The following is an 18,106-nucleotide window of genomic DNA, read 5'->3' as shown; positions in this document are numbered from 1 at the left end:
ACATCTTAATGGAGTACATGATGGTAGAGGCATATATGCGCACATCACCCAATTAGCCCTTCCCCAATTTCCACCCCATTCCCTCCCCTCCCTCCTTCTCATGTTTGGCTAGTGATTGACTTTGATATGTTTGTGAATGTACATCATGTACATTAGGAAATTTCCCTCATGTTGAGGCTCTGTGTTTGATATTCACCTAAATTTTATGTTTTAAAGTTTCTGGTGTAGAGCTGGGCGTGATGCTTGTAATCCCCAAGCTTGGGAGACTGAGACAGGAGGATTGCACAGGTTCGAAGCCAGCCTCAGCTGGCTTAAGAGACGCTGTTTCCAAATAAAATATAAAATAGGCCTGGGAGTGTAGCCCGGAGGTAGAAGGCCCCTGGGTTCCATCCCCAGTACCGCCAAAAAAAATAATAATAATAATTAATTAATTAATTAAAAAATAAAGTTTCTGATGTATTATTTTTTCTCATTAGAGTCACTCATTTTATCCCAAATGATCTTTTATAACTTAAAAATTCCATTAATATTACTATAGAAATGCTGAACTTTGCCAGGCATGAGTTTTTTGGGTTTTTTTGTTTTATTTACCAGCTATTCTGATACTATGTCTTATAAGCATCTCTTCTAAAAGCTGATAGATGAATTTTAATCAAATCTAAATTTGTCTTTTCTTAAATTGATCATTTCAGTGCACTTTTATTTATTGTAATAACAAGTGAATTTGATTTATCTCAATAAAATGGAAACAACAAAATTTAATTCATGTCTGTGAAAATTAAATATACTGCTAGGCATTTAGACAAATGCTTTGCAAGTGTGTTTTAAACTTAATATATATATATATATATATATATATATATATATATATATATATGCTTAAATATGTATATGTATATATATTGCTCCTTTTACCATCTTATTTCATGATTTCTATTCTTTTTCCTATTTTTTCCTCTTTATGTGCTATTCTTAATATTCATGTATTTATTTATTTATGGTGCTGGAGATTGAACCCAGGAGCATTTTACCTCCAAGCTACACCCCTAAAATTATTTTATGTTCATTTGGAAATAGAATTTTCTTAAGCTGCTAAGGGCCTCACTAAGTCGCTCCAGCTGGTTTCGAACCTGTGATCCTCCTGTCTCAGCTTCCCAAGTACTGGGATTCCATCTGTGTGCAACTCGGCCTGGCTAATATTTATTATTTTTAAATTACAATTCTCTCTGTATTGGCTTAGAAGTTAAAAATCTTACCTTTATCCCTGTGTTTATCTTTATTGTTTTATCTTGTTCATTTAACAAAACAAAGTTAGTCCTCTTAATCCCTATGCAGACCTCAGGATTCAACTTCAATTTAACCTGTCTGGTGGAATGTGTTATTGTATGTATACTTTTTATTTTAATTTATCTCCACATTAGTAATTAATATGATCTTGTAATAGTAGTATATCTTTTTATTATTGCAGTAATGGGGATGGAACCTAGCTACAACACCCCCTGCCCTATTTTTTTTATTCTTTATTTTGAAACAGGGTCTCACTGAGTTGCAAAAGGGCTTCACTAAGTAGCTGAGGCTGGCCACGAACAACAGTTCTCCTGTCTCAGCCTCCCAAATGCTGGGACTACAAGTATGTGCCACCGCTCATGTCTGTGGTATATCTTAAATTGACTTATAATCAATATTTCTTTGAGAATGATGACCAATCATTCTCACATATCACTCATTTCTGATTTCGTTTTTCATATAGAAGAAAATCCTGTTGTTTTTCAATAAAACTCTGTTAGCACTAAATTCTTAGTTTTTACTAATTTGAAATTGCTCTTATTTAGTTCCTGTTTGTAAATAGTAGTTTAGTACAGTATTAAAGTTTGTGTTGATAAATATTTCCTGTTAATATTTTGAGTACCTAATTTCGGTATATTTTAATGCCATAAAACCTAATATATTTCTAAAGGTAATTCCTACTAAGTAATCTTTTTCTGTTATTGCTGTTAAGATTTCTAACTATGTATTGATCATTTTTAGTAGTATAACTCGTTTTGAATTTATTTATTTTGTTAAAGAATTTATTGTGCCTCCTGAATGTGAGAACACACATCTTCCAAAAATTCTAGAGCACTCTAGATATTTATAGTAAATATTTCATTTCCCTCTAGTATCTATATTCTCCCCTTCTACAACTCCTAAAAATACATAAGAAATATCCGTATTCTATTCAACATTTCTTAAATACTCCATCTGATTTATTTGTCTTTCTGCTGTGTTCTCTAATTCTTGTGTTCTACCAGTTCACAAATTATTTCATCAGCTGCATCTAAATTAAATTTTTATTTCAGTTACTATGGCTATATATTTTGATGCGTTCAATTTATTCTTTTTAAAAACCTAACCAAGAAGGTGTACACCTGTAATCTCATTACTTGGGATGTTGAGGCAGAAGGATTAGAGGTTTAAGGCCAGCCTGAACAATTTAGGAAGACCCTGAACAACCTAGTGAGATCCTGCTTCAGAGTAAAAAGTAAAATAGAGCTGAGACTATAGCTTGGAGTAAAATATCCCTGGGTTCAATTATCAGTTAAAAAAAAAAACCTACACATGATTTCAATAAAGTCTCTACCATTTAATGTGATGTCTACTTTCTGTTACCTGAATCATTCCAATATACTTTCTCCTTTCTCAACAGATGATTGTATTAGCATTCAACGTTCTTCAAGACTAATTCTGCTGGTTTTGGAGAGCTCTTACCTGAACATTTTCTGAATTTTGTGGTGTCACAATCTATTCGTTATTATTCATGGAATAATGCTGCCCAGACTGTAGGCAGGGCATGTGGCCTTCCAGGATATATGCGCATGCTCTTTAGAGCTGGGAAACCCATGGCCTTTCCTGACACTTGAAAAATCACTTGGGACTGGGGATAGAGATCTTGCCTGGCATGCACAAAGCTTGGGTTTATGCCCCAGGACTGCAAAAATAAGTTAAAAAATGAAATAAAAATGATTTATTGGGAAGAGAAGCAAATAGTGAGATGCGGAAGCATTTCTGTCCTACATCACAACTACATTTGAAGAGCTTCTGTTTTCCACCAGACAGAATCGATCAGAGGAAAATGGGTTTCAAGATTTTCAATAAGCATCCTTCATAAGAACTACATTTTATCAGTCAACACTGGACCGAGATTAGGTGTGTTATTTGTGAATTACATTGTTTACACAATGCCTGTATTGCTCATCTTGAAAACGAGCAATTTACATGTTAGAGTGAAAATACAAAGAATTAAAGCAAACATAATTTAGTGTTTTTATAGGACAATGGAATAGCTCAATGCATTACTATGCACAAAGACAAAATCAAGATTAGGAAAGAAGTGGGGCGTGGAGGTGCACGCTGGTAATCCCCAGGTTTGGGAGGCGGAGACAGGACGATCTGGCAGGTTCCAAACCAGCCGCACTGGCTTAAGAGACGCTGTTTCCAAATTTTAAAAAAGTATAAAAATAGGTCTTGGAGTGTAGCCCAGAGGTAGAAGGGCTTCCAGGAACCCCAGTACCACTAAAAAAATAAAAAAATAAAAAAATAAGATTAGGAAAGAAAACTTATGTGACCTTCTATCACAAAATACAAACCATACTATTTTTCTTTAAAGTCCCCCAAATAGATATAGATGTTTAATTATTGCAATTTGACTCTGGGGGATTGTGTTTAATCAATTCTTGTCTCTCCAACTAGAATTTCAGTTTTATAAGAGGCAAAAATGGTGATTTTGTTTCCTTCTTTTTACATTAAATTCATAGTGTTTTGCATATTATTTCACATATTGATGGGCTTTAAAGAAATGTTTGTTCAACAAATAGATAAATGGAAAAAATGAGTAAATAAAATACATAAAAATACTAGATCTTTTGTTTTGACAATGACACAACTTCTGAGGGACCCTTTAGCCACAGGAAATTCAAACACAACTAATAGATAGGCAATAGTATATAGAAAGGACTTTTAATATACTTATTACATCCCTATGGAAAAATTTTCTGAAATTGACTTCAAGTTTTAATTATAGTCTCCAAAAAAAGTCTACTAAATATTTTTAGAGTAGGCTTATGTAAGCCTTATCATTTATAATAATTTTACTTTATTTATTCTTTTGGATAATTTTCTATTAAAAAATCTTAATGGTATTCCTCAAAATAAATCCCTTACAATGTCTCAACTTTATCAATACTATCATATTGGTAGCTGCTATCATTTTTGAGAGATGCTGATTCTAGCATAAAAATATTATGAGGAAAGATAGATTCACATTTACATTTTGGTTGAAAATTATTGTCTTTAAATTTCTAGCCGGGCGTGGTGGCGCACGCTTGTAATCCCTGCGCTTGGGAGGAGGAGACAGGAGGATCGCGCAGGTTCGAAGCCAGCCGGGCTGGCTTAAGAGACCCTGTTTCCAAATAAAAAGTATAAAAATAGGTCTGGGAGTGTAACCCGGAGGTAGAAGGGCTTCCAGGAACCCCAGTATCACCAAAAAATTAAATAAATAAATAAATAAATAAATAAATAAACAAATAAATGAATTTCTATAATTGCTTTTCAAGAAAATATTAAAATTGAGATTTCCGAAAAATATAAAATTGCCCATTCTTAATTTGTTATTACTCAATAAAAGAAGTTTCATTGTGTGTGTGTGTGTGTGTGTGTGTGTGTGTGTGTGTGTGTGTGTGTGTTATTGGGAATTTCTTTTTTTTTTCTCTGAGCTATGCCCCCAGCCCTATTTTTTTTTTAATTCTTATTTTAAAACAGAGTTGCAAAGGGCCTCCCCAATTAGTAGCTGAAGCTGCCTGCAAACTGCGCTCCTCCCAAATGCTGGTATTAAAAGGGTGTGCCACCACGCCCAGCTATTCTTTGTTTTCAAATAGGGTCTCAGTAGGTTTCTGAGAATCTCTCTATATTAGGATCCTCCTGTCTCAGCTTCCCAATTAATAAGACTAAAGGCATGCAGCTTTTTAATTTTTATTTTGAAACAAGGTCTTGCTAAGGTTGCTGAGACTGGCTTCTAACCTGCAATCAGCCTGGTCTGTTTTTCTTTAAAATACTGGGGGAGAGAGAGGTTATGTAGAGTGAGATGTGCTTGGGGCTCTCCATTTGTTTTGGAATCTTCTCAGGTTGGTCTCTGAAGCAGGATACCATGGCTGAAACTACAGTCACATAATGGGCATGAACTCAAGCTCAGTATACCAGAAGAATGAACAGGAGGAAGATCCAGTGGTGAGGAAAGCAGATGTGAAGGAACTCTTGGAACCTAACGATGCTCTTCTGCACAGTTCAGAGCTAGCTTTTCCACTTCTTGTCTCTTAAACAAATGACAACATTTCTAAATGTTACGACAACATCACTAAAACACCAAAAGCTAAATATTCGTTGGTGACCATTTACTCTGCATTGAAGCATTTAAAACTTCAATTCATTCATTCATTCTTTTTCTATTTGGTAGGCTCGTTTTACAAGGTTTTTTTTTTCAATACTAGGTAATAAACCCAGGGCATTCTACCTCTGAGCCACAAACCCCTAGCTCTATTTTTAATTTTTATTTTGAAACGGTCTAAGTTGCCGAGTAAACGCTATGAGTTGCAGAGACTGTCCATGAACCTACAATCCTCCTAAGTACTGGGTTACGTGCATGTGCCACCACACCCAGCTGCAGGTTTGTTCTTGTAAAACAGAAGGCATTACATAATTCAACTATAAATCTTTAGAAGACGATTATTATTTGTTTTCCTCCTTTTCTGCTACATTTAACAGGTGGTATCAAAAGCTTTCTAAACAGCTAGTCTTATTCCCATTATCACTAAATAAGAGTTTTCAAACATTTTGATAATTGCCTAAGTAAAAATTATTTTTAATGTCACACATCATTATCATTCTATGAAATCTAAATAAGAGTATAGCTGGGGTGGTGCTGCATTCTCCTAATCCCAGTACTTACGAGGCTGAGACAGGAAGACTGCAGGTTCACAACCAACCTCAGCTATTTAGTGAGGCCCTCTGCAACTTAGTGAGACCCTATTTCAAAATAAAGAATAAAAAAAAAAATAGGGCTGGGGGTGTAGCCTGGAGGTATAATGCCCCTGTTGAACGCATTCAATCCCCAATTCTGGAAAAAAATAAATGAATAAGGGTGTAATGCAATGTTTCTTTTTAAAAAATTCTTACAATATGAATAATTAAATTAATTTGAATGATTTTAAGGATTTTTTATACAGCTGAATAGAATTTGGTATTTAATTTTACCATAAAATATAGCAAATAAAAGATACCAAATAAACACCAAATAAAAGATACTAAGAAGCCAGGCATGGTGGCTCACTGACTCTAGCTTGTAATCCCACTACTTGGGAGGCTGAGACAGAGGAGCACAGGTTGTGACCAGCCTCAGCAAGTTAGCAAGGCCTTTGACAACTTATTGAGATCTTAGTGAGATAAAATAATACTAAAATAGACCTGGGAGTATATCTCAAAGGTAGAATGTTCCTAGGTTCAATCCTAGTACCACAAAAAGTGGGGAAAAAAGATACCAAAATATTTAAAATCAAAGTGAACACTTTTTCTTTTTTTTTTTGGTGATACTGGGAATGGAACCCTTCTACCTCCGTCTACACTCCCAGACCTATTTTATATTTTATTTGGAAACAGGGTCTCTTAAGCCAGCGAGGCTGGCTTCAAACCTGCGCGATCCTCCTGTCTCTGAATCTGATACTATAACAACACAATTAGTTCAAACGGCAGCCAGTAGAAATAGGGGCGATTAGCCAGGTGTGGTGGTCCACACTTCTAATCCCAGTTCTTGGGAGCCTGAGACAGGAAGATTGCAGGTTCATGGCCAGCCTCAGCTGCTTAGTGAGGTCCTCCCTGATTTAGTGAGACCTTATTTCAAAGTAAAGAATAAAAAGTAGGACTGGGGTGTAGCTCAGAGATAGAATGCCCCTGGGCTTAATCCCCAGGACGGAAAAATAGAAAGAAAAGAAAGAAATAGGAAATATTTGGAGGCTTGGGAAATATAATTGCTGTTTTCCATCCATTGCCTTCAAAAAGTTGCTTTGTGCAATTATGTTAAGTCGTGATCTTCTTAATGAACTAGATTTATTTTTTAAATTAACTTTTAAAAATAATTCAATAAAATAATAATGAATGAAAACAGTTTCTGTTATTTTCAGTGAGGATTGTACATGAGTTAGGACTTGGGCAAATGTAAAGAAAAACCAATATACAGATTAGGGGTTTAAAATAATTTACAAAATTAATTTAATAAAAATGCCTAGGACAACAACTAACAATTATTAACAAAACAACAATAAAACTGTCTGTATGCTCATTTAACAACACATTTAAGGCAAATGTTTAATTAATATAAAAATTCAGTAAACTAATATCTGACATAAGATAGGATAAAAATTAATAGCCACATTAAAGATCTAAATTTATGACAATATGCCTTCTAACACCCTTCTATGATTTCCCAGTTGTGTTTATTACAGCTCATTGTGGCCCTAATAAGATTTCAATTGGAATATTCACACTATTCCTTAAAATAGAACACTATAATTTCCCTACCATGCCAGATAAAATAATTTAATATATTCATCTTAACAAAAGGCTCGAACTACAGTGTGTGGTTTAATTTTTAGCACTAATTCTGGTTCTTTAAGACATCTAGAGATAACATTCTAATTTTCATGCTGCTCCTAAAGGAACAATCTGTTTATCCTGAAAGCGTTACTGTAATTCACCCCTAAATTTGACTTTCTGTGGGAAAGGTTTGTCATAAAAATATTCTACTACTTCTACATACCAAGACTGACTCTACTACACTTTGTAGAACAAGCGCAAATGAATTGGGTTTCTATGTCTAACTTTATTCTGTGACCCTGGGATGTTACACATGTCTTCATGCCTCAGGTTCTTACTACAAAAAAAAGGAGAACATTTCCATAGTCCTGAAAGAGTGGCATGGAGTTCAGGAAGAACTGGGGCACATGCCTAGCACAGGGCTTGGAGCGGCAGAAAACTTCGGGTGCGGATGACTTTTTCTCTCTTCCCCATTCCTGGGCATATCTTGGGTAGCTGGAGACCAGGGTAGACACACAGAAGGCATTACTGGAATAAATCAGCTTGGCGGACAGTCTCATCTCCACGGCAGGCAAGAGCCACACATTTCCAAAGTAGCATTGAGCGAGGTCAAAGCCTGGGTTCTTAAAATGTATTGACACTTTACAACTCACACGCAGGGAAAGGTGTTTCAGAGCAGCAATGAGAGAAAAAGAACAAATAAGCTCTGTTTGTGTGTAGCGTTTAATTTTGTAAAAATAAAGAAATGGTCCCAATTTTATTAAACATTGAACGTTCATGGACAGGTAACAGAAACAAAGCTACCTCCTCTAGCAAACTACATCAATATCCAAAAATATCAAAATAGAGATGTTTCTCCAGGAAAGATCCTTCCTTAATGGGACTGGTGATACTTAAAAGTTCCCATTATTTGTCCATGAAACCTAAGAAAGGTGTTATTTCAAACAGGATGCTAGGAGAACTTGGCACAATAAATTTTAACTTTTTAACCACCCAGTGAATTTTCTTGTAGCTTCACCAACTCAAGCAATCTCGCATATACATTCATTAATATTAAAACCACACATGGCTGGAAAGCAACAACTCACTCTAAAATTACATTTTCTACAACAAAAGCAGGTCACCATATTTATATTCGCTATCTCAGTCACAGAAATTGATTTTCCTGATGGAGCTGTGATTTACATACAGTATTATGTTCCACGTTTCCAAAAGTGTCTCGAGGAGAATCTGTTTGATCATATGCAAGAATTCTAAGGCATTATAAGTAGTTGTTCCACAGGACCAATCTGCCCCTGCATTGATACTCTCTTGATCTATTTAACAAATCTTCAATTTTCAAATGCTACCCACCAGACATAGGGAGACATTCATAGTTCACAGGTGGTTGGCTCAAAAGTCTAAAACTTCTTTTAAAAAAATGTTTATGGAATAGCACCAGAAGAATTCTTTCAGGATTAATCTCCCCACCCCCCAGCATTGCATTTTTTAACTGAATCCCAGGAAGAAAATGAGAGGAAAATAATTAAAAAAAAAAAAAAAGAGAGAGCTCTTTCAACACTCAGAAGACCTCATTTCACTTTTTTAAATACACTTTCCATGACAACATCAACAATAATAACCACAACAATAACAGATCAAACGACCAAAGAAAGAAAATAGCAGCAGTGATAACTTGAGAATGGGCCGTCGGGCGGTTGTTCAGAGAAATCCTGCGCACGCCTCGTGGGAGTCTTCTCTAAGGTTCATAAGACATCACAGGCTTCTTGGATTTGGTGTAAAAAGGCAGCACTGAGACAGAAAGAACTGAGTTTATCAATTAACTGGGCATTTTCCAGTAATTAAATAAAGGGTGTGTAGAGTTTGACAGCATTCAGAGACCCGACTGACATTTCAACATTTCAAGCTGGTCAAAACGCAACAGCAAGGACTTGGGCTAGAGATCATTTGTGTTTTAAAGAGGTGAAGGTAGCCTGCAAGTGGGAATAATGAAGCTGAAATATTCCAGTTTCCAGACATCACACACACACACACACACACACACACACACACACACACACACACACTCATTCATGCTCTCTTAAAGTACAAACCACCCTCAGAAGACTTCCATTTCACGCCACCTTAGATGGATCCGGTTTACACTGTATCTGAGATACAAAGTCAAAGCAATCACACTAAGATACAAGGAGAGGTTTCTCCAGTTTATGACCCGCAAGATCATTCCCAAATCTTGAAACATGGTCAGAAAGAACACTCTGCAGGGTCACAGCCCCTGAATCAAACTGTCTAAATCGCCAGGCATCTGTTTCAAGCTGGGTTCAAAAGCCTGTAGAGTCTTCCTTGAAGGAGGGACATGACGCCCTCTTCCACCTGCTACATTGACTCATCAAGCAGGGAGTTCAGATGTCCTCATAATGCTGATCGGGGTTAGACGGAAATGTGTCTTTCAGTACAGAGACAATTCTGGTCTTACAGTTTTCTTTTGTTCAAACTCATGATACAAAACGTTTTTGCTAATAAGGTCAGTTTAAAAAATATATGTCTTCTCTCCATTGTGCTCATTCCTGTATGTTCTGAGAGAGGTTTTGGTGTTATTTTTTGGTATGCATGGTTTCTGGGTATCTGATGCTTTTGTATCTTATATAAAATCCTTTCTTGTTGATGGTGTCGTCAGTGTGAAAGTGAATTAAAACCGTATCTCCAATTGAATAGATTTCTTCTGGTGGCTGCAAGAGGGAAAAAAAAACAAACATATAAACAACAGATTCAGCCACATTTGTTTTCTTTGATGCAATGCATGCTTGAGAATATTTTTCTTGGGTGTATACTTCAATCCTCCAACAGTTTTGAAAAGTGGATACTATTGATCTCTCGCTTCTGTGGATGAGGGCATGTGAGGTTCAGAGAAGATATGACAGGCTGGAGATTATGCCGCTCATCAGTGCTGTCACTGAGTTCTGAACTTAGTTTGTTTCCTAATTTTGTGCACATTTCTCTCTGAAATTTTGGGTAATTCTCCCATATTTTGATACTGGGAATTGAACCCAGGGGCATTCTACCTCAAAGACACACCCCTAACCCTTTTTATTTTGTTTGTTTGCTTTTGTTTTGAAACAGTCTCACTAGGTTGCTGAGAGTCTTGTTGTGTTACTGAAGTTGTCTTCCAACCTTTGATCCTCCTGTCTCAGCCTCCTAAGTACTGGGATTACAGGCATGTCCCACCACTCTTAGCTACTTTGTTTGATACAAATAAGTAAAATGAGGTTTATAAAATATACAGAGATATTAAATTTGTTTCAGAAGTTACCAAGACAGAGCCACATCCAGAATCTAAAATCTTCCTTTGTTTTTTATTTTAATAATTTAAATACTGAAAATCCTTCTTGTTCCATTTTAGTTGTTATTTGGGTAAGAGTTCATGAGTATTATTTAAGCAATAAATACTGGTAAACATTAAAAAAAAATTGGGGCTAGCTGGGTGTGGTGGTGCATGCTTGTAATTCCAGAATTTGGGAGGCTGAGACAGGAGAATGGTGGTTCGCAGACAGCCTCAGCTACTTAGTGAGGCTCTTAGCAACTCAGTGAGATCCTGTTTCAAAATAAAGAATAAAAAGTAGGGCTGGTGGTGTAGCTTGGAGGTAGAATGCCCCTGGGTTCTATCCCCAGTACCACACACAAAAAATATTGGGGCTAATATCCTCACAACAAAAAAAAAATACATTAAGAATATCATTCAATATTAATGCAATGTCAAGCATGGTGGTGCATGCCTGTAATACAGTACTAGGGAGGCTGAGATAGGAAGATCACAGGTTCAAGGCAGCTTCAGCAACTTAGTGGGGCTCTCAGCTACCTACTGAGACCAACTTAGTGAGATCCCATTTCAAAAAATAAATAAATAAATAAATAAAAGGACTTACGGTGTAGCTCACAGGTAGAATGCTACAAGGTTCAATCTCCAATACCAGCACCTTTCCCCTCCCCAAAAAATTAACACAGTAAGTCTAGGAGAAAAACGCATGGACAAAACCTCTAGCAATTTTGTTCTTATTTCTCACAGTGACCCCTGACTGCCTCTGGTAGTTTGTACCTGCACACTTGACACTGCATTTGACAACAGTCCTTCAGCACTGGCTGAGCCCATACACCAGTGGCCGAGCCTGCCATGCTCACCAAAAATATGTGTGGGGAAGGAAACAGAATTAGAAAGGTGTGCATATTCCTTTCTTTTTCTCTGATGCCTTAAAGATGCATGAAAGGTGTACTTCTGGCCTTTTAGAAAAGTGATAAAAATGTTGAGTGTGTGCTGAAGTACATATTACTTTTAGCTTATTAAGTGTTTGATATACTCATTGCATAATAAAAAGCTAGACCCTAGAAGGTAACACAAAATTATAATCACAAAGTTCATCTAATATTATCAGAAATATTCATCAGAAGTGAAGGGGGAAGAATAGGAGACATATTTCACCAAGCCACTGATAAGACAATGTAATCTTTTTCATGAAGTTATTGCCAATTTGTAAACTTCAATAAATATGAATCATTCACAAACAGGCATTTTCCAGTTAAGTCTATGATTTCCCAGTGGTAGTATATTTACCCCAGATCCACAGAAGCGACCAAGCCCCACAGCAGTTGAATCGAGACCATCAAAAATTTCCACATAGTCATAGCCACAGTCAGCTTCTTCCTCCACTTCAAAAGTCTGGAAGGATAATTCAAGACGAGAGCCTCGCTCGGACACCAACAGCCATTCGCAATCCACCTGTCCTGGGTAGTTGTTATCACCAAACTGTGCATGTGAATACAAGTCTCTGGGTTTGGGTTCTGCTTTCAACCGGCCCCCACACTCTGCCCAGGAAAGAAAAATGAAATGAGTAAGTTTGGGGAGCTTGCACATGTCCAGTATCAACTTCAGAGCAGTCTTGGGGTATCAGATAACTGGAGAGTTCGAGTGTAATGGTGATAGAAAGCAGGCTCCCCACACAAGCTGCCTGGTTGGCAACCTCGCTCCAAGGTCCACAAACTCTGTGACTCTGGGTAAGGGATGTAGCTTCTCAGATACACTGTTTTCTAAAGGGTAAAAACATTTGTTAATAATGGTACCAATTTTAGTGGGTTTTCAGAATTTATACCTGAACAATCACTTAGAAGAGACCATCAAAGAGGAACTCGATAATTTTTGTTGTTGTTACATCTAATTCTGGTTTTGGTTTCAAGTAAGACTTTTTATGGATAAGAGAACAAAGTCTTAACATCAATTTAATCTAATAACTTCAAAATCTGAAATTTAGAAGAATATATTTCAACAAAATATATGAAATGTGTACATATGTGCATGTGTACTGCATAGAACTTTTACAGAGCATACATAGGATAATATTGTTTTCTTAGGTAGAAATATTTATCTACTTTGATCAGGAAAATATGCATATATAATGATAGTTATCTTTGTAATTCCAAAGCCCAGTCAATTACCATTGTTGTGCTTACTATATAAAAATATTTTAAATGTTCCTTTTGATTTTCTTTTTAGAGTGATAAAAAGCCCATGGGGGGGTTCTAGCTCACTAAATCAAACTTTTTAAGATTTTGAGTTTTCAATTTGCTTTAATTGACTTACTAGTTATTACCTTTTTCACTAGAGGAAAATATGTTAAAGAAATAAGCCAGTGAGTTTGCAAAATTTAGCTAATTTTAGGATAAAAGGCTTATTTTTTTTTCTCAGAAACCCTTTGTAGTCAGGGCCCTAAATCTTGATAAAACTAGAAATTAAACAAAAGCAGAGGGCGTTATGCTGCCCCCAACCCATGCCCAGAAAACATGAAAAGAAAGGGAGAGAAAGAATGGGGTATAGACAGTGTCGGGAGCAAGCAGAGCGCCTTTCTTTTCCTGTTCATCAAGGACTGACAAGGATCCTGGGAGGTAAGAATTTCCATGCTAAAACCAGGAAAGTCCCAGGAAAATCCCAACAGGGTAAGAGCTGGTGATCACAACAATGCCAAGGTCATCGGTGACCAGTTAGTCCTTAGTGAAGATGAATTCCACAGCTGAAACTCTTACTTGGATTTTCTACATCTGTATATGCTTCACCTATATTGTGTTTGGTGATATTTTTTAAGTAAAACACTTCTGAATTTCAAAGTATGGAATTTCATTTAGAGGCATGTCTGAATACACAGACTCAACCAAACTTTAGAGCATGATCGCAGACAACTGCGCACTCAGGGACATTTGTGTGAGCAGCATAGGAAAGAGCTTCCATCACAAGCGTGTCTTCTCTGCAGGGAAAGTTGTTGAGTGGCTCCAAAGGCCCTTCTGGCTTGCAGATGGCAGCCAGAGTATCTTGCAAAACACACTGACATACTGCTGCTCTTACAAACGTATCCATGTCAGGAAACACACTCTTGAAACTGCTCCCAAAGGATGAAATTACAATCAGCTTTGCAATTTAATTTCCTTGCACACTGGAAATCAAGCATCCTCTCCTTTCTACCACGATGCTTTTCTTAGCCGAGTAACTCCAAGAGTTGTCTTTTCCTTGCAACAGACTTCCACAATCAGATTGCCCGCATCCAAGCTCTGTCATACTTTGTCCCATGGCTTCATTTCTATGCTTATTTTGTGTTTTTAATACAATTTTGGGTGCTAGGAATTGAACCCGGGGTCTACATGCTAAGCATGTGTACAGAGTTACGACCACATGCCCTTTCAAAACTGCATTCTAAAACAGGAATAAGATACAGCACTCTGACATCATAGAGTCTAAATTAAGCATGAATGGTCAATATATGTAAGTTATTGAGTAATGCTTAGGGGGAGGAGAGACAGAGAGAGAGAGAGAGAGAGAGAGAGAGAGAGAGAGAGAGAGAGAGAGAGAGAGAGAGAGATGTACACAAACACATACATATATTCACATACACATTTTTTTTTTTTGGCAGTACTGGGTGGGGATGGAACCAAGCTACATATACATTATTTTATGTATTTTTTATGTATTTTATTTTATGTATTATTTTATTTATTTATTCACATATACATTATTTTATGGAACTGGGAATTGAACCCAAGAGAATTCTACTTTTAAATTACACTAACTGCCCTATTTTTTTTTTTTTTTTAAATTTTGAAACAAGGTCCCACTAAGTTGCCGAGGGCCTTGCTAAATTGCTGAGACTGGTCATGAACCTCTTGTCTCACCCTCCCAAGTACTGGGATTATAGACGTGCACCACTACCCCTGCCTTGCTGGGAAACAATTAGAAGACGATAGTAAGTGATCTTTTAAGTCATTATTACTAGTATATTATTTTCCTGTGAGGACATTTAAATGACATCGTCCATCTACTAGAGAAGACTCAGGTATGAAATAAAAACCACAAAGATTGAACAGCAATTTAAGACATCAGGACTCTGCTATCAAAAAGGAAATCTTAGATTTTTGAAGACAAGCAAAATATATTTTGTGAAAAATATTCCCAAATACAAGATAGAAATATGTAAAGTGGTCTAATCTTATTTGTAGATTTAAAAAATTATACCTATTCTCTAAATTTGATATAAGCAATGAATTTATTTTGTGTTCAACTTTCAAAAATTCACCAGCCTCTGCATCACTTTTATTTCACAGCCCAAGAGGAAGTAAAAATAAAAGAAATAAGGAGATGCAGAGAAGGTCCTTGCTTTTGGTGTGTCTGCTCTAAAGAAGCAAAGTAAAGAAACAAAGACCAGGATCCAGAGGAGACAGTCTTCTGCTAGCCCCTCCCTGGAACAAAAGCCCAGGAGAATATAACGTAGCTGAGCATAACAGGAAAATAGATTTCTGAAAATCAGAGGAGAGTGTCATTATTCGATTTTACTGAAAACGGGCCTATGTTTTGAGACAAACCATTTAAACTGCATCTAAAGATAATTTTAAATGCTGCAAAAAGTCGACTTTTCATTTATCTGTTTCGGTGCACACACTCGTGCTCATGGATCCCTGCTCTTACGAATAAATCTGGAAATAACATTCTTAGCAGGAGGAGAGGGGAAATTTTGCCCACAGGAGGTATTTTCAAAGGATGAGCATTTGAATATTATGTGAATAAACTGTGTGTTTTTAATAAGACTTAAGAGAAATTCCATGAAGAACACACACACACACACACACACACACACACACACACACACACACACAAATAGGTGCCCTAAAGGAAATTGTTTGCATGATATTTTAGAATTCTCATGGATATTCAAACTTTGGTCAATATAGCACTTGATAGGTCTCTTTACAAAATTATTTTTAAATGGAGTCAGTATACTTTTGGGGGGTAAATTTCCCTACTCATTTACCAAATCAGAAAAACATAAAAGCAGCTGTTTAGTATGTCAGCAATGCTGTTTTTAAAATCAATCGTTCAAAAGTATTTTGCAAGCTGTCAGAGGAAGTAAGCATCTTCTGTGGAACTCTGGGAAAAAGCTGAGTAGGAATGGTCACAGGAAGAGAGGCTGAGGAGTGGTCTTCATTTTAATTTGCAAAGACATGTTTGTTTATTTCCCGGTAGAGTATTAAATTGCAGGAGAGTTTCTGTAATTGGACCTGCAAGTGCTTTTAGTGGACATTCTAATTTAATTGACTTAGATCAAAATAATTTCCTCTCTAAGGAGCATAATAATACATCATTTGCTTTTTAAATGTCATCAACAGATAACTTGACCAGATCTCTATATACTACAAGAAAATATATCCTAACAGATATTGCATGCTATGTTTTAACAAACAAACAAGCAAACAAACAAACAAAAATTCTCTCCATGGTTTGCCCCTCTTCCTCTGTTATAAATATATCCTTGTCTGAGACAAGGCAGATTTTTTTTTACTATGAAGTTTGTTTCTTTCAATAAATATACTTAAGAGTGGAGTAATACCAGTTGTTACCTGATTAAACTAAATTTGGACTTAGAATTTGAACCAACTGTCAGAAGAAAAAAGGACTTTCTTCAATAAAAGTCCATATTTCCCTCTAAAGTCCATTTTTTCCTTTGGAAAGTTGACTCAAATTCTAAGTTCAATTCTAGTTTAATAAAAGTCCTTTAAGAAGAGATTTCTTCAATAAAGTCCATTTTTCATAGACTTGGATAGTATTACTTACAAAAAGTTGCCATGCAGTTATACTAAAGCAGCAAGAATTCTCATCACCTGGTTTTAAAAGTTATAATGTTAGAAGTTGTTTGTTTGTTTGTTTACTATGCATAAAATGAGATTTGCATACAAAAATACAAATTTACTTAAGCAAATTAAAATGTATACTTCATTCGGGCGTGGTGACGCACACTTGTAATTCCAGCATTCGGGAGGCAAAGACTGAAGGATGTCGGTTCGCAGACAGCCTCAGCTACTTAGTGAGGTCTTTTGCAACTCAGTGAAACACTTGTAATCCCAGCATTCGGGAGGCTGAGACAGTAGGATAGCGGTTCATGGACAGCCTCAGCCACTTAGGCTCTTTGCAACTCAGTGAGACTCTGTTTCAAAATAAAGAATAAAAAATAGAGCTGGGGGTGTAGCTCGGAGGTAAAATGCCCCTGGGTTCCATTCCCAATATCTCTAAATAAATAGATGAATGAATAAATAAATAAATAAATAAATAGACTAAAAATAAGGCTGAGGGTATACCTCGGAGGTAGAATAGAATGTCCCTGGGTTCCATCCTTAGTACAAAGAGAGAGAGAGAGAGAGAGAGAGAGAGAGAGAAAGAAAGAAAGAAAGAAAGAAAGAAAGAAAGAAAGAAAGAAGAAAGAAAGAGAGAAAGAGAAAGGGAAGGAAAAGAAAGAAAGGAAAATTCAGGCCTTATCAATAACAGCTACATCTATTCTAAGAGGCAGCAAACAATGCACAAATGCTTTATACATATAGCAAAAATTGACAGATGTGCTTCTAGACCTGGCTGTCTTGCCAACATAAAGGAAAACTTTGAAGTCTAACTTAGCAGCCAGGAATTCCTTCTGTTGTCCTATAATTTTCCACAACTTCCTAATTTTTCCTGTAACTTGCTAATATGTTACATTGTCTATCCAAAGAAAAATGCCAAAAATATGATAGATTATAGACTAAATGAATATGTTAAAGAAAAATGCTTTGAAGAAACATCCCCAACAGGCAGTATGCAGGACTATTTCAGCAGGTAAGGCCCTGGAAGGTAACAGTATAGAAGAAATCTATGCAGTAAACCCCAAGACAGCTGTAAAAGTGAGAGAAATAATTTACGTGTTTTCAAGAGTAAACTGAGCAGAAGTTGGGAAGTCAGGATACTCATCTCCTAACTTCAGTGCTTCTTTGATTGACCTGCAATTTTTTTTTTTTTTTTTTTTTTTTTTTTTTGGTGGTACTGGGGTTCCTGGAAGCCCTTCTACCTCTGGGCTACACTCCCAGACCTATTTTTACATTTTATTTGGAAACAGGGTTTCCTAAGCCAGCGTGTGTGGCTGGCTTAGAACCTGCG

The 18,106-nt window shown here is 36.4% G+C and overlaps 1 protein-coding gene across 2 annotated transcripts in view; it reads right to left on the bottom strand.

The window, feature by feature from the left end:
- Window positions 1-10,214: 10,214 nt before the first annotated feature.
- Window positions 10,215-18,106, bottom strand: part of TLL1 (tolloid like 1) — a gene marked incomplete at both ends in the record, with an annotated part of 198,136 nt that continues 190,244 nt past the window's right edge. For both annotated transcript variants that reach the window (XM_080710730.1, XM_080710731.1), the window contains 2 exons: window positions 10,215-10,349; window positions 12,227-12,477. In XM_080710730.1, coding sequence (XP_080566856.1) covers window positions 10,215-10,349; window positions 12,227-12,477 — 386 coding nt within the window. The remainder of the gene's footprint in view (window positions 10,350-12,226; window positions 12,478-18,106) is intronic.

This window comes from Muscardinus avellanarius (assembly GCF_963383645.1).
Source record: "Muscardinus avellanarius genome assembly, chromosome: 14".
Taxonomy (NCBI): Eukaryota; Metazoa; Chordata; class Mammalia; order Rodentia; family Gliridae; genus Muscardinus; species Muscardinus avellanarius.
This window is presented reverse-complemented; position numbering and strand designations above follow the sequence as displayed.